The sequence below is a fragment of the Patagioenas fasciata genome, chromosome 20 (genome assembly GCF_037038585.1).
Source record: "Patagioenas fasciata isolate bPatFas1 chromosome 20, bPatFas1.hap1, whole genome shotgun sequence".
Taxonomy (NCBI): Eukaryota; Metazoa; Chordata; class Aves; order Columbiformes; family Columbidae; genus Patagioenas; species Patagioenas fasciata.
In genome coordinates, this window is record NC_092539.1 from 6,203,815 (window position 1) to 6,219,678 (window position 15,864).

At 55.7% G+C, this 15,864-nt stretch overlaps 3 protein-coding genes across 5 annotated transcripts in view; all 3 read left to right on the plus strand.

The window, feature by feature from the left end:
- The window catches only part of EEIG1 (estrogen-induced osteoclastogenesis regulator 1), a 37,332-nt gene extending 29,285 nt beyond the window's left edge, over nt 1-8,047 (plus strand). For both annotated transcript variants that reach the window (XM_065853760.2, XM_065853761.2), the window contains exons 8-12: nt 216-320; nt 580-769; nt 937-1,058; nt 2,139-2,208; nt 3,072-8,047. In XM_065853760.2, the coding sequence (XP_065709832.1) occupies nt 216-320; nt 580-769; nt 937-1,058; nt 2,139-2,208; nt 3,072-3,117 (533 nt within the window). In that variant the 3' untranslated portion in view covers nt 3,118-8,047. The remainder of the gene's footprint in view (nt 1-215; nt 321-579; nt 770-936; nt 1,059-2,138; nt 2,209-3,071) is intronic.
- Nucleotides 8,048-8,872: 825 nt separating this feature from the next.
- Nucleotides 8,873-11,460, plus strand: DPM2 (dolichyl-phosphate mannosyltransferase subunit 2, regulatory). Its single transcript, XM_065853954.2, has 4 exons — nt 8,873-8,946; nt 9,386-9,475; nt 10,533-10,635; nt 10,921-11,460. The coding sequence occupies exons 1-4, from the start codon at nt 8,944-8,946 to the stop codon at nt 10,977-10,979; spliced, it is 255 nt and encodes an 84-aa protein (XP_065710026.1). The 5' UTR covers nt 8,873-8,943; the 3' UTR covers nt 10,980-11,460.
- Nucleotides 11,461-12,193: 733 nt separating this feature from the next.
- Nucleotides 12,194-15,461, plus strand: ST6GALNAC4 (ST6 N-acetylgalactosaminide alpha-2,6-sialyltransferase 4). 2 transcript variants are annotated; one of them, XM_065853749.2, is made up of 6 exons: nt 12,194-12,417; nt 13,157-13,221; nt 13,614-13,784; nt 13,904-14,316; nt 14,449-14,556; nt 14,638-15,461. In XM_065853749.2, the coding sequence occupies exons 2-6, from the start codon at nt 13,210-13,212 to the stop codon at nt 14,825-14,827; spliced, it is 894 nt and encodes a 297-aa protein (XP_065709821.1). In that variant the 5' UTR covers nt 12,194-12,417; nt 13,157-13,209; the 3' UTR covers nt 14,828-15,461. The 2 variants fall into 2 exon arrangements, with proteins under 2 accessions (XP_065709821.1, XP_065709820.1); XM_065853748.2 differs by lacking the exon at nt 12,194-12,417 and adding an exon at nt 12,758-12,890.
- Nucleotides 15,462-15,864: the final 403 nt, after the last annotated feature.

Below are 15,864 nucleotides of genomic sequence, written 5' to 3' on the forward strand. Positions count from 1 at the left end.
TAAGTTCATGCACTGGGTGGTAGAATTAGTGATGAGCTGGACAGAAAAGCTCCTTGTTGCCTTCCCTACTCCCCAGCTGCTTCTAAACTCTGTGCCAGCCTGTACAGCAGGGCTCTGCCATCGGACTTGCCCTCTCCTTGATCCAGCATCCCCAGATCAGCCTCTGGTCCAAGGTGGTTACGGTGTAAGCGGAGTGCCCTGTTGTTTCTTGGCAGGTGTCCCAGAAGAACCGGATCAGAACCTGTCCAGCCCGGAGGAAGTTTTCCACTCGGGGCACTCACGGAACTCCAGCTACGCCAGCCAGCAGTCCAAGATCTCCGGTAACCATTGATCCGCATGGCTCTTCCAGCACTGGCCCCATCCATTTTCTCTCCTGCAATGAGCTCTTGTGAGAGCGATTTGCAGCCATCTCTCCCACCCTGCTCTGCAGTATCAGTCTCTTGTTTAGTCTTTGGTCATAGATATGTGTCTACACTTCTGTACATGGGAGCAGAATCGCTGTTTTGAAGCTGCCCTGCCTGTTAGCTGTGCCTCCAGGAAAGGGAGAAGATCTGGTTTGTAATCGCTGTGTGTTCGCAGGTTACAGCACGGAGCACTCCCGCTCTTCCAGCATGTCCGACTTGACCCATCGCCGGAACACCTCCACCAGCAGCAGCGCGTCCGGGGGGCTCAGCATGACGGTGGAGTGTCCTGAGGGAGAGCGGGACCACAAACTAGAGAAGCCACCTCGCCCCCCCAGACCAGCCCTTCTGCTGGACAGACCCTCCCGGTAGGTAACTGAGGAGCAAAGCCCCTTCTCTGGGAGGACAAAACAGAACCTCCTCTGTGTAAGACTGGAAGTAGCTGCTGAGAAGGAAGCTATTGCCAAGAGAAGCAGGAGAGTATCTGAAAGTCTGTGTCTTGAAAAGCTGAGTAAGTCTTATTTTCTCTCCCCAGGAGGAAAAAGGATTCGGTAGAGAGTCACCCAACCCGAGTGGATGACACCAGGATCGATGCTGATGATATAGTGGAGAAAATAATGCAGAGTCAGGACTTCACAGATGTCAGCAATACTGAAGGTGAGAGGAGGCGTCTCGAAGGGGATGTCTTTGCTGTTCCTTTAGCCAGGCTGCCAAACTTTTACAGTCTGGTCTGATCCCCTTTTGACAGTGATTTGCTTTCAGTGCTTGCTAGGTGTTTCTCTGGTAGGTAAACAAACCATGTGGATTTGAGAGCTGCTTATCCATTAGCAAACAGGGCTTGCTGCCGTTCCACACACTGCAGCAGAGGTTGAACGGTAGCTCAAACATACGGGATGAGACAGGAAAAATACCAGTTCTTCAGGGCAGTGAAAATCGGTGACATCAGCTATCTGCACTGCTCTAGTGGCTTTTGTCCAGGGTCAGCCCAAGGATATTTATTAAAATAGGAGAGTACAACTAAAAGGGAAACAGCCCATCTCTCCAAAAATATGGGAAGAAAGGTGGGTCACAGTGTGCTGCTGATCAAGTCTGTCTAAAAGCCTAAGAAGAGGTTTTCTCCACTGAAGTCACAGCATCTGTTAAGAGAAAACTGATAGTATCTCTGCATTTGTTTTAATCCTCCAGTTTAGCCTAGAAATCAATCTCGTTTCTTCTGTCTCATTGTGGTTTTTCAGTAAGTTTTAAACCTGCACCTAGCTTGTAGTTTACCATTAATCACCTTAAATCATTGCATATGGCAATACTCTTACCATATGGGGATTTACACCTTGCTCAGCATGAGTTAAAACCAGACTGAATGCAGCCACCTCTCACCAGCAGAACATGCTGAATTTATCCTCCGATGATGAGCCTACAAAAGCAGCATGAGGCCCCACATCTCATCTGTTCAGATGTGTTTAAACTGACCAAGAACATGCATCAATGGAATTGCCTTAAAAGAAACAGCTGGAGGAATATAATTGAATTCATTTCTCTGCGTTTACTCTTCCAAAGCTTAATGCTGTGGTTGATCTGTTCCCAGGCGCTCTATTACTGTGGGAATACCAGAAAGTGCGCACGTGTGTTCCCAGAAATGCACTTGTTCCCATGTTGACCAGTGCGCAATGCGGCTGGGAGTACCTGGCAGCTGTTAGTAGTTCTGGATTTTGATGTCTCGCTTTGTTTTCTATCTTGCAGACAGTAACCTGAGGTTGTTTGTGAGCAGAGATGGAACAACTACATTGAGTGGTATTCAGCTGGGAAACAGGTAGGCTTCCCCGAAAGGCAGCCCGAGGCGCTCCGGAGCAATGGGTTAGCTTGTGGTACCCAGGAAACCTCCACTTTTTGCTACAGGAGAGATTTCTAAACATCATGTGCTACGTGGTGGCTTTATTCCCACATTAACACCCCTGGGATCTCTCTGGTGAGCAGGCTACAGCTGCACTGGAGTATGAAGGCAGTTCTCAGCGGGAGCGCAGAGAGATAGTGTGATCCTAGTTGATAGCTCCAAGAACAGAAGTAAAAGGACAAAATGGGAGAGGTTGGTTCCTGTTTGCTCCCTTCCCAGCTAAATGCAGGAGCTTTGCCTCCTGCCGGCCTGCAGCAAAACTGCAGTAGCCTGGTTTATCGTCCCTTTTCCCTGCCACCTCCGTCTTTGTCGAGGGCTCATTCTCTCATTAAAGACTTCAGAACAAATAAAACTTAATAGGTCTCAGTACAGTGTCTTGGCTAGTTGTGTTTGAGCCTTTATAGCACCTTTTGAGGCTAAAAAAAAAAATAAAGCAATAATGCTAATGCAAAGATGCATCAAGTCAGTGACAAAACTGGGAGCAAAGCAAAGCCAGGAACAGTGTTTTTTTGCACAGGATACTCCCCCCTTTCCTCTGTCCTTTAGAAGGATTCATGTGTTAACTCGGCTCTTTCAAGTGCTCTACAGTTAGCTTGCCACGTAGCTGTCTGTTTTGTGTTACGAGGGTTGACTTCTCGCCAGACTGACTCGTTATTTTCAGTATTTTGTGTGGGGTTAGAGGGCGATGTTTCTGAGTGCAAAGCTCGGAATAAGAACTTGCATGCTCTAAGTGACCGAGGAAAATAACCTGGTTTCTCCTCTTCCCCTCTGCCGCCCCCCAGGGTCTCATCTGGAGTTTACGAGCCAGTGGTGATTGAAACCCACTAAATGTGAAGAACAGGGTAGAGCTGCTGGAAACAGGCCCCCTACCCCGTCCGCTGCCACATGGTTGCCAACCTTTACCTCTCTTCATGCAGCATTCCAGAAGGGATTTCTCCACAACCCTCCCCATACATTTTTGCACTGCAGAACTGCTCCGAGACCGCTCCAGATCATGCACTTTCCCTGTGTTGACATTACCCTTCTCTGCTTCCCAGTTCTTCCAGTGCCTGCCTTCCCCCTGTTCCTGATCAGACATGAGGTGTCTGTTGGGTTTATCCTTAGTCCTCAAGGATGTTGCTCATCTGCATCCCCCACTCCACCCATCCACTTGCAACAGGGGACTTCTCGGCTTCTGTCTCCCCAAAGCGTTGGGTTATACCACTGTGAACTTTTCAAACCACTGGGGGAGGGGAAACTCTTCTAACCAAACAGACAGCTGCTTGTTGGTGACACAATGAAATGGCCACTTGCAGGACACTAGATCCCGTTGACTCTGCAAAGGAACCTTCACCTTCCAAGGCAACGGTTTAACTGAACAAGGTATGCTATGGTGTGCACTTCACCTTCCTGCTCTCAAATCCACAAACATCCTCTTCTCATAGGAAACATCTCCCAAAAGTGCATTTCAGAAAACTACCGCAATCCAGATGGGAGTTGATACAACAGTTAAATGCTAATGCTTGTTATACCACTAACTGCATCGCACCCTTCCACTGCTGGGCATGGGAGGGCCGTGTTCATCTATCAGCATTAGCAGGAGCACTTTAGAGGTTCCAGATTTTACCTGGAGGAGGCTTCTACTTGCTGTTCCAGGAGCGTAATCCCCATTCGCTGGACTGATTCAGCAAATAGTCACTGTTGGAGCTTGGAATACAAAGCCTCTTTTTTCTTTTTTTCTCTTTTTTTTTTTTTTGGCTCAGGAAGGGAACTGCCCTTCTTGGACTGTGAAAAGAATCTGGTTATCTGACAGGCCTCCCTGGGCCAGAGCAGGACGCAGTTGGCTGCAGTGGTCGTTATTAACAATTCCCTCTCTTGCCCTGGGCCAGGGAGGGAATTGGTGTTGATTGCCCTGTCAGCAGGGGTCTGCGCTTGAGCTGGTTCCTTTTGGGGTTGGGGAGAAGCCACTGTCTCTGCCCTCAAAGGCAGAAGGGGTGTTTTCTGCTGCGTTAGCCACAGCAGCCATTCTTACCTGCTCTGTGGTGAAAGAACTCTTCTGACAAGGCTTCAAACTGTTTTCCGGTTGATCTTTCGATTGCTCTTCTTTGGGTTTGGTTTCTGCAGTTGTGCGACACTTCAGCTGCTGCTTTTCCGTGCAGTGTCTGACAGGGAGGTCGGTCCCTTTCAGCTCCCACTTAAGAGATTCTCCTGGCAGCTGGATTGCAGACGAGGATCTGTGCAGAGCCGGCCGTCGACAGGCTGTGCTTGCAGCCCTTCCTTCCAATAAGCTATTTCTGTGTTGTGCCCTTTCCTCTCTTGCCCCCAGAGCAATGGCACGTTCCTGGGCACAGCCGGGAATGTGTCCCCCTCTGACACACTTGTTCAGTAAGGAAAGACTTGTAACTGATCACCTTGGTGTTCAAATTCTTAGTTGTTGTAAAGCTTTTTTTTAAAGGAGAACTAAAAAAAAAAAACAAGGTTTGTGGTCTCTGTGGCCAGAATGCATGCAGATCTGCTACTGGAAAGGGAGTTTGACAGAATGAGAAACAAGGAATGAAAAGGCCTTGGTTTATGTTCTTTGTTGGCCCTGCTAGCTAAGGATGGCTGCATGGGGAGGTGCTGGGCGGTGTGGCACAGCTATATGGCTGCTTACTCGTGTTTTGACAGTTTCTCTCTTTGAGTCAATTGGTTTCGTTCTGTGTTTGGACAGACCACCTATAGGATATGGATCTTTTTCACCTTTTCCCTTCAAAGGGAGTTATCTTTGGATTAGGGTAAGAAGGGGCACAGGCAACACCTTGGTTTGGTGTTAACGTACGGAACATGTGTTGGATCTTTGGAGTCTGTCTAGAACAAAAACTCTTTTGCGCTTGCTGGTGGTTTTTACTGGGAATCTTTTCCCCATTCAGCCTGGGTAGGTTTGGCACTTGCGAGCAGGCTGGTGAGCATCCTGCCCTGTGCCCAGGGTGCTGCATGTCTGCAGGAAGCGGAGAATTTGGTTTTTCTCCCTCTCTGGGGCTCTGCCAGAAATCCAGACCTGGCCTGACCGTCTGCTCAGGCAGCCGTGGTGATGGCCCTGCCAGGCTGGGGCTCCGGCTGCTCCCCAGGGGCCAGCGGAGCCCACCAGGAAATTGGCTCCAACCAGGACCTGAAAGGAGCAGACGTAAGCCAGGAAAAGAGGCCAAAACCCAGCTCGCTTCTGCTGCTTTGCTTCTGTTCCCATGAGAAACAGCGGTGGCTGTCGGAGCAGTTGGGAACCCAGCGTGCGCTTCTGGGCTTCCAGTGGCAAGAGGCGGCTGCTCCGAGGTGCAGCGGGACAGAGGGAGGAATCTCTTCCCAGAGAAGCGGTTGAGCTTTTTCAGAAAGCTGATCTCACCATCCCGGGCTGGCAGAGGCGCAATCTGCTCCATCGCATGGCTGCGGCCAACCTGGGCACAGCTCTGCCTTGGCCTCCCGCGGCTTGGCACGTCACTGCTTGCGTTTTTGATAACTGTGTCTCGTAGGGCATCTCTTCCTCATCTCTGCATTATTATCAACTCCACAAATCCCAGTAGCTTGTTCGCTCTCCTGCCCCTCGTTAGGAATCAGAGAGCAGCCCAAGTCGTTCAGCCTGGTGCACCCAGTGCAGAATCGGGGGGGAAGGAGCCTGTTCCCATTTCTAGGTCCTGCAGAGCTCCCTCCCGCTGCACGTCCGTTCTGGGCGATCCCAGGGCTCCCTGCCTGGCGTTGGCCACACGAGCTGGTGGCGATGGCAGTGGGGTCTCTCGTCCCCCGGTCTCGCTGCCGTCTCTCGGGGAGCTGCGTTTCATGAGCACTTTCTCCTTGTGGCATCGCTGCCCTCTGCTCCTTGTTGGACTTTGAATATTTAAGAAGTGAACCAGTTTCCAGACCCAAACTGCTGGCTACTTTCCTTTGGGTATTTTTCCTTTTGTCGTGAAGTTTATTAATTTTTTTTTTTTTTTTTTTTTTTTTTTAAATAAACCCAGCAGGCTGGTGTGGTTGTTTGTTTTGGGTTTTTTTTTTTTTACTGCATTATTGTTTCATGGATATTTTATTTCGGGGGGGAGGGGGGATGTTCTTCCCCACGTTGTTCCCCTTCTCAGGGGATTCAGAGGTGGCTTAAATAAATGAAAGGCCCTTTATTGGCGAGACTTTGCGTCCCCTGGGTTTCAGAGGCTGGCGAGCAGGGCTGCTCACGCCTGGCTGGCCCTGCAGAGCAGAGCTGGCTCTCTGCTCCGGTCTCAGGGCCAGACAAAACGTGTGGGCTCTGCTCGCCCCGCGGCTGGACCTTCGGCTTGTGGAAGCCCATTGGGAAATTCAATGTAACTTTTACTAACTTTAAAAAAAAAAAAGAAATAAAAGTATATAAACTGAGCGAATATCCAAAAGAACAGGTTTAATTGTGACTTGGTGAAGGAGATGGGTTTCAACTGGAAATTGTGATTGGAGAAAGGGGGAGAAGGATGTTGCTCCTCCGTCGTCTTTTTCAACGTTGGCACTTTAGGTGGGGGCCCTGGTGCTGTCCTGACCCTCAGTGCGATAGCAGCAGGCGTGTGATCTCTCCCCCCTCTTGTTGCCACATCACTTTGCCCCCTGCAGAAACTTAATAAGCCCTTTTAAACGTTTGCTTCAGTTTTTTAGAGGGTTCCAAACCAGGCTGAGACCTGAAGAAATACGCATTTCATTCGCATCTTAATAGGAGGGGTTGACTTTTTTTTTTTAATTTATTTTGTCGTCGCTGTTTCTTTTTAAACTGGTGGCCATGCAGCTGGACTCTGCATGTGCTGTTATGAACCTCTGGGAAAAGAAACCTCACTCCAGGTACGCTAGAGCACATAGGTTAAACACCCCTCCTGGAGAGGGGCCTCCCCGCTCCCCGGGGGCTGCAAAAATTCCCCTCCTGCCCCGTCCCCTCAAGCTGAACGTGTTCTCGCTCTGGTGGCTGAGCCCTGTGGACAAGGCTGGTCCCGGGGGTGAATCCCTACAAACACTGTGCCTGGTCGCAGGTGTTTCTCCTTGAAAAGCCACTTATCTCACTGGGGATGGGGTTGGTAAATGTAAAATTCCTCCTGCATCGTCCATCAGCCCATCCATGCGCCCCCACAGCTCCACATTGCGTCACCCCAGCCCTGTCAGGAGGGAGCGGAGGTGAAATCCTGGGAAATAAAGGAATTTGGATGAAGCTGTGAGCAAGAGGTGTGGCTGAGCCTCGTCGCTTGCCTCAAACACAAGGAATAACGGTAGAGCCCATATTTTTGTGGGGGGAGGGAGGAGAAGGGGAGATCATGTTTTATTTTCTTGAGAGTTGATTGAGCTTGGTGATCTTCAGATGAGGCGTGCACTTGATTTATATCAGATTCTATAGAGAGATGGCTGATATTTTTGGAAAGGGAATGGGTCTATGCAAACTTCCAAAATTGCTTGAAAGATAGTTTAACATTTTTTTACTTTGAAATCTAAAGATAAATCTAACTTTTTTCTTAAAGCAGAAGTGCGTTTACAAAGAGAAGCTACTTCCACTGCTCTATTTTGATGATGATTCTTGGAAAGTTTGGGCTGGAGGGAATGACTATTTTTCACCATTTTTATCTTGCTCCTCTAGTTTTTTGTTTCTTTTTCTAATGGAATGCTGTGCCGTCTTTGATTCAACAGATCGTGTTTGTATTTTCTGTATCTGGTTCCTAACGTAGAGAAATAACAAATATATGAGAAAATCAATATAATGTCAAATGTTGTTATGGTTTGGGGGGAAAAAAAAATAAAGGTTTTTGGTACTTCACACTGATTCTTGCCTTGTTTCTTAATTTAAATATTCCCTGGGTTTAAAGATGCCTGCTAAGGAAGCAGAAGGGTGAGATGGGGACCTGGAACAGGATTTGGCTTTGCCTTCCAGGGCTTCCTTGGCGGCTGGGAGGGGACATCCCTGCCAGCACGTCCCTGGGGATGAGAAGGGCTGGAGCGGGGAGCTGGCAGCACGGCCCCAGGCAGGGGGAGGGTGAACTGGTGCCAGTTGCTGGCGGTGCCTCATGTCCCCAGACACTGTGTCCCAGCTGCCTGGGGAAAGGCACCGCAGCCCCGCGGGGCTCTGGGGACACCTCGGGGCACAGCCTGGGCTGGGCAGCCCCTGCTCTTCCACCATGGTCAGAAATCCCATTAATGGCGTCCGGGCACTCGCTGCTGAGGGTGGAAGAGGATGGAGGGGCCCAGGGCCCCGGGATGAGCCTCAGCCATGGGAGCTGCACCTTCGGGTGCCGCGCAGGGTCTTCCCCTTCCCTCAGCTGCCGCCTCCTGCTCAGTCAATGCCGCTCCCTCATGTCCCTCGGCCGTTCAGTGTCGCTTTCCCCTTCCCTCCCGCCGCAGTGTGAGTGGAGACAACGGCTCGGCGCAGGTATCTTGGCTGTGGGGAGCTGGTTTTGAGCCGTCTGGTTCCAGGATGGGGTGGCTGAGGGGGCAGCGCGGGGCCCGGCCCGTCCTGTCAGCGGCGGCGCCGAGGCCGCTCCCGCCGGGACTACATCTCCCGTCATGCTCCGCGGGAGCCACGCCCGCGCTTCCCACAATGCCGCGGGCCCAAGGCCGCCTCCAATGATTGGGCGCAGCCGGCAGAGGGGAGGGTGGGGCTGGCGCGGCGCTCGCTGATTGGTGGCCGCTCCCGGAACGGCGAGGCTGCCGGTCGCCATGGTGAGTGCGGCCGGGAGCGCCCCCGCCCCGGAGGGACCCGGGATCCTCCTGCTCGGCCCGTTAACGTGGGGGATCCGGGGGTTTTGGGGCCCAGTCGCGGCCGGGAGCCAGCGCGGAGCCTCCAGGCCGGGTCCCCGCCGCCTCCTGGGGCCTTCCCGGGGCAGCGGCGGGGTCGGTACGTGGGAGCACCGGGCCGAGCTGTGGGGTGCGGACTGGCGCGGCCGGGCGGCGGCTCCGGGAGCCGCCTCAGTAGCCGGGCCCGGCCGTTCCCCCCGCGGTGGTTGTTCCTGCGGCCGCGGGTCCACCATCCCCTCCGTGGGTCGGAGCCGCAGCGGCGCGTTCACTAACCCGGGAGTGAATGAGCAGCGGGTGCCCGGTAACGGCTCCGTGCGGGGCGCTCAGCGTGCGGGTCCCGCTCTGATTCCCTCCCCCTTTGCAGGCCACAATAACGGACCGGCTGGTTGGATTCTGCTTGGTCGCCTTCAGCCTCCTCCTCTTTGTGTACTACACCTTCTGGATCGTCATCCTGGTACGGGGCTCGGAGCGGTATAATCCGGGTCACGTCACACCGGTGTTAGCCTGGGCTCTGTGGAGGTGCTGATGTGTCCATGTGCTTGAAGAACCCGGCCTTGCCAGCTTTCTTGTTAAAAATTTCAGGGCAGAGGTTCCTCTCTTTGCTGACACTGCCCTTGCTGGGTGAGATCAAGCATTGACTGTGCTGCCTGCCCTGCAGCCCTCGCACAGGCTGACCTGGCTGGTCTAAGATCTGAGGCTCGCTGGAGCCATCAGCGGGAGCTGAAGCCGGGTCGCTCTGGAGGTGTTGCCATTGGTGTTCACATTCACAGTCCTCCCAGTTCCTGGTTCTGGCGGGAGATCACAGAGGGAAACATAAAAAGAGATGATTCTTACCAAATGTGGAGCCTGGCAGGGAGGAGAAGGGTTTAGGGAATGCAGAACTCTGGAAAAGTGATTGTGAGCCTAGGAGTTGCCCAATTCTAGGGACACATCAGCTGAGGTCATTAGAGGATTTCTTCCTGGAAAGAAACATCTTCTCATGAGCTTTCCAGGTATGAGAGGCCTTGTCCAGCCCTGGGCTGATGTCTGAACTGGCGGCTTCCCCTCAGACCTCTGAGACCTTTGAATTTCCCTCTTGCCTCTATTTTGCTGCCCGGTACGTGTTTATGTTGGGAGCGTGTAGGTGCACTCACTGCTGTGCAGGGACCCTTACACTGCTCTCTAGTGTCCAGAGTCTGGTGCAGGATCGCCTGGCAGGATCACCGCAAAACTGAGCCAACATCAGCCAGTCCCTCTGCGGGACAGAGAGTCCAGGGGTTTGCTGGGTTCAGCACCAAGCAGGCGAGCAGCTGTGACCCCCTGAGACCCCAGGGCTGCAGGACCCCTGTGCAAGCCTCACATTGTCTGCTGAACGCTGAAACCTTCGTTCCCCCCGTGTCACATCCCTGCAGCTGTGGGCTGAGCCACGTGTGGGTTATTTCCATCCTGCTTTCAAAACCACGAGGCTGCAGGTGTCAGGGACTTGCCCTGGGGTTATCCCACCTGCTGACTCCTCTCTCTGTCCCCCACAGCCCTTCATCGACAGCGACTACGGGATCCACCGGTACTTCTTGCCTCGGGAGTTTGCGGTTATCATCCCCGTGGTGGCCGGGCTGGTGCTGCTGCTATTTATAGGTGAGCGTTATTTCTGTTGTTCTAATTTAAAGTTTCTAAATTAGGAAGAGAGTTGCTGGGGGGTTAGCAAACATGTGAGACTTGTGACACACTCTCTGTGGCTCTTGCCGCAGCTCGGCCTGGCACAGGCTCTCAGGGCGTGTGTTTGTGTAACTCTGGCTGTTATCAAACGGCGCAACTGTTTCTCACTCACTCTGCTGAGGTTCTTTTTATCACTACATTGTGTTTTAAAAGTGCCTGTAATTGGAAGTTCTCTGGCTGAATCTGTTCTCTCTCTCGTGGCAGGCATTTTTATAATGGTCGTGATGTGGAAGAGCAAGAAACCTGCCCAAAAATCGGACTGAAGGCCCAGCTGAGGGAGACGAGGGGAAGATGCCCATGCTGCAGTGTCACAACCAGGAAAGGGTTTACCGGCAGCACCCACAGCCCCTACAGAGCACCCAGCACTGAGGGGGCTGCACGCTCCCGCCTCCCTTCCTGCAGAGACAAAACCACTTGTAGTTTACAACTTATGGACCAAAGGGACACAAAACTGACCTCCAGGGCTCATCAAGAGAGGGACCAGAGCCCTGGCTGCCAGGGACCTGCTGGGTTTTGGCCCACGCTGGTGGGAGGGGCTTGGGGTTCCAGCAGCTGTAACTGCCAGAGCGTGAGTCGAGCTCTGGCCCCTGCTCACTGCCCGGCCTCTGAGTGATCTTTCCCGTCTGCTCTTGCTGTGTCCAGTAGTTTGTTCCTTCTGGGGTTTTTTAAACGTTTACATATGGTTGGGGGGGGGTTAATTGGATTTGTGAAGGAGAGGAAATAAATTAAACTGAGTTTGGAAAAGCCAGGCTTGCGTTCTCCATCTCCTGCTGGAAGGGCCAATCACGGTGCTGGGGGGCTTTACCTTCCTGAGGAGGGACCCCAGTGAGGCTGGGCATGCAGAAAATGTGGGGACAGTGCCACTGCTGCCCTGTGCATCCACTCCTGCCGCCATCCACAGATGCCCTGGGTCACAAGGAAGCATTTGGCTCCGCCGCTGGCAGGTGCTGTTCCCGTCACCACTGTCAGACGCTGCTGCGCCAGAGAGAACCTGGCCAGGCTGGGCACACCCAGCCTCACGCTGGCCCTACCAGGGGTAACTCCAGCAAAAGGGGGGCAGTATTGGGGTGCCCTGATCTTTCTCACATGTGCTGTGAACTGTCGCCCCCAAACAGTGGGTGTTCTCATCAGCTCCCGTCCTGCCAGGGGATGATGCTGTTGTTCCTTCTCCTGGTGAGGAATCCCTTGCTCCCCAGCCCCTCGCACACTGTACGTGGCTCAGCTGGCTCTGATGCTGGGTTTGAGCTGGGGCAGGGGGAGGCAAAAAGGGAAAAAATTCAGTCACGTCTCTGAGCATCTGCAGGTGTGTCGCCAGGCGCTGCTGCCCGAGGGCTCCAGCAGCACCCATCGCCTCCTCTTTCTTCTCAGTCCAAGCCTGCAGAGGCCAGAGTTGGGACCAGTTTCAATGTTAGTTCTCATATTTCTTTGTCAACAGCGGGAGAAAACAAAGTCCAGTCCCACTATCTAGGCAGACAGGCAGGCACCAGCTCGCTCTCGGGACGTGTCTCGGGGGCACTTGGTGGCTCAGCCCCACTGTGGGGGCTGCAGGTGACAGTGGTCCCCCCAGGGCCATTGCAATGGGAACTGGGGTGCTGAGGCCTTGCTCCTGAGCCGTTTGGGGTCACTTGGGTCCCCTGGCTGTTGTCACCAGTCCTGAACTCACTGGTGTCCGGTGTGGGTGGGAGCTGGCAGTACACGGAGGTGAGGAAGGGGCTTTGGGACAGTGGGTGGCTACGGGGACCCCTGGGCTGGAGGGAAGCTTGAGAAGGCAGAGCAGGAGCCTGGAGAGAAAAGGGTGCTGGGGTCGCTCCCGGCGCACACGGGCTGGGTTCTGGGGTCGGTACCGGGTCCTGGACACAGGGGATAGGTGGTGGGGTCGGTACCGGGGGCACGGGAGGTAGGTGCTGAGGTCGGTTCCGGGACGGTCGGTCTCAGGATGCAGGGGATGGTGCCGGGGCCAGTCCCGGAGCACGGAGGCCGATGCTGTGTCCCGGTCCCGGAGCCGCGGGCGGCGCTGGGCGGCGGGCGCGTCCCCGGAGGAGCCGGAACTCGGTGCTGGGAACGGGCGGGGGCGGTCCCGGTCCTGCAGCGCCCGCTCCGCCCCGCCAGCCCCAGCCCGGTGCCGCCCGGCCGGGATGCGGGGCCCGGCGGCCGCCCTGGGGGCTCCCGGCGTGGTGAGTGGGACCGGTACCGGGCACCGGGGCGCCGCTCCGCGGGGCCGCCCCTTCCCGGGCTCCGACCCTGCCCTGGGGGCTGCACCGCGGCGGGATGGGGGACACGGGCGGGTCCGGGGCGTGGGGGTTCCTGGCCGCCGGGGGGTCCCGGCACAAGGGGTGTGTCCTGGGCACGGGGGGGGACCTTGGGCATTGAGGTACTGAGGACAGGGGAGTCCCCTATGCCCCATCCACCGGTGCCGCCGCTGAGTCCCCTCTGCGTGCAGGGTGCGAGGGCCCCGCCTCCGGGTGACCCCCGGACTCCGCCAGACCCCCGAGGATGAAGACGCTGGTGAGTACCCCCCGGGACAGAGGGCGCGGGGCCCCGGTGGGCACGGGGTGCAAAGGGCCAGGGGGACCCCATCAGCATCGGGGGGCCACTCACCCCCAAAATTATGCAGTGAGAGGGCACAGCCTGGCAATTGCCGGTCCCCACAGGCAGCATGGAGCACCGGCCCCATCGGCATGGTCATATAGCAGGGGGGGGAATTTCTGCTGCAGGCAGCAAGCGGGGCACAGACACCCCGTGCTCCCCACTGCAGCTCCTCACTGCACCCCGGCCAATGCACCCTCACCCAAGCACCCTCCTCCTCATGCCACATGGCACCACGGAGCCACTGGCACCTGATGTGAGGCTGGTGCATGTGGCCAGATCCCGGAAAATCCTCCCCACTCTACTTCCAGGTCCGGCTGTTCCTGATGCTGGTGTGCGCGGCAGCGGTCGCTGTGCTGTACATCCTGCTGTGCTCCCACGCCTGCCGGCAGCCCTGCTGCTGGGTCCCCGGGGAGCGGGGCAGCCCCGCGGCACCCACCCACCTCAGGTTTCAGGGGTACAGCCGTGTCCCGGATGGGAAGGTGCGTGGAGACGGGGCAGCCTGATCCTCCTGTGCTTCAGTTTCCCCTTCTTCAGGGAAGGGCGGGCTGGGCTGCTGTGTATGCAGCTGCTGTGGAGCTGACGGTGCATCTCCCCACAGCCGCTGGAGCGAGCGCTGTGCCGCCGCTGCGCCGTGGTCTCCAGCTCGGGGCAGATGCTGGGTTCACGCCTGGGACAGGACATCGATGGGCAGGAGTGCGTCCTGCGCATGAACCATGCCCCCACCGCCGGCTACGAGGAGGACGTGGGGGCGCGGAGCACCATCCGGGTGGTGTCACACACCAGCGTCCCGCTGCTGCTGAAGAACCAGCCCTACTTCTTCCAGCAGTCCCGGGAGACCCTCTACATCATCTGGGGACCAGCAAAGAAGATGAACCGGGAGAAGGTGGGCTTGACATACCAGATGCTGCTGAAGGTGATGGAGACCTACCCCCACCTGCAGATCTACACCCTGACCGAGGAGAAGATGGCGTATTGCGATGATGTCTTCCAGAACGAGACAGGGAAGAACAGGTACCACCAGCTCCCAAGGAGCCCCCGTTGGGTCCCTCTGTCACAGAACCTGTCCTCCCCTTGGGCATCCATAGCCCATCTGGGATGGCAGCACTGTGCCACCTGCTCCAGCACAGCCACGGTGCTTTGCAGGATCAAGTCTGGCTCCTTCCTGAGCACAGGCTGGTTCACCATGATCCTGGCCATGGAGCTCTGCGAGCAGATCTGCGTCTTCGGCATGGTCAGCGACAGCTACTGCAGGTGTGACAGGGGTGGCGGGGCAGACACCTGGTGATCCGGTGTCCCCCCGAGTCCCACACCCACCCCAACCCCTCCCACCAGGGAGAAGAACCACTCGAGCGTGCCCTACCACTACTTCGAGAAGGGCCGGCTGGATGAGTGCAAGATGTACCTGGTACATGAGCGAGCCCGCCGCGCTGGGCACCGCTTCATCACTGAGAAAGCCATCTTCTCCCGCTGGGCCAAGAAGAGGAACATCATTTTCACACACCCATCCTGGGCAGGCAGGTAGGGTGGCAGCCGCGGGGCAAGGCGGCAGCTCTCGTCCTGCAACCACACATCCCAGCTCTACCAGTGCCACGGTTCGAAGCCTTTTGCTGAGCCCTGGAGCGGGAAGTCTCCACCTGTGCAGCGGCAGGGCCGGTTCCCCTGGCTGGTGGGTGGGCTGGGACCCCCCATACTGGCGCACGGGGGGCGTGAGCTGGACCCATGGAGTTCCATTGGCTCCGAATGTCTGCCAGGATGGACCCAGGGCGACTACAAAGGTTTGCCACCCGCTCTGCTGGGATGAATATTTAATGCAGGATTAAGCATTCAGACTGCTGGGCTCCAGCACAAGGGGTGGGAGAGCTCAGCTCTGCCAGGGCCACAAGCTGGTGCCTCTCCCAGCGATGAAGATTCACCACAGTCCTTGGCTCATTTGCACCCTGAGACCCAGCACGGGGTGTGGGGTGCAGGGGTCCAGGCTCCCCCGTGCTGCTGCCTTCTGCTGCTCTGTGCCCGAGCAGGTCCCTGCTGTCTTCTGCGTCCCCCCAGCTGGGAAGTGCAGGGGCCACATGCACCCCGGGAGCTCCAAGTTGCCTTGTCACAAGTGCCCTTGGATTCAGACCAAAGCAAATGTGGCCATTAAAAGCATTTTTAACTTGGTGGTGCCTTGTGCTATGCCCCTTGCGACTGCAGGAGATGGGATGGGGTGGTGGCAGCTGGTCACAGGGCTGTGGTGTCCTGCTCTCCTGCCAGACTATAAATAAGAGAGAGAGGTGACAAGGGGGTAGAGCTGAGCCGGAGCATGGGGGAGGGTGCTGAGAGCCCGTGGATGAGATTGCTTGGGAACCAGCAGCTGTGTCTTGGCAGGACGGGCACTGGTCTGGTGTGGATTTCATGCTGGGTCTGGGGCAATCCTCAGCCCCACAGAGTTCAGCAGTGCTGGGCTGTGGGCAGGACGGCTGTCAGGTCCCATGTCCCCCAAGACACGGGACACACCATGGGCATGTGTGCAGCCCCCTGCCTGGCTGCACGGAGCTGCCACAGCGGTTCTTTGAACCTGTA

Excerpts from the sequence above, each read along its gene's own strand:
- ST6GALNAC4 (XM_065853749.2), top strand. Across the intron at positions 13,785-13,903 it reads GCCGTGTCCCGGATGGGAAG|CCGCTGGAGCGAGCGCTGTG; the intron begins GTGCGTGGAGAC and ends ATCTCCCCACAG. Across the intron at positions 14,317-14,448 it reads AACGAGACAGGGAAGAACAG|GATCAAGTCTGGCTCCTTCC; the intron begins GTACCACCAGCT and ends GGTGCTTTGCAG.
- DPM2 (XM_065853954.2), top strand. Across the intron at positions 9,476-10,532 it reads CCTTCTGGATCGTCATCCTG|CCCTTCATCGACAGCGACTA; the intron begins GTACGGGGCTCG and ends TGTCCCCCACAG. Across the intron at positions 10,636-10,920 it reads GGTGCTGCTGCTATTTATAG|GCATTTTTATAATGGTCGTG; the intron begins GTGAGCGTTATT and ends CTCTCGTGGCAG.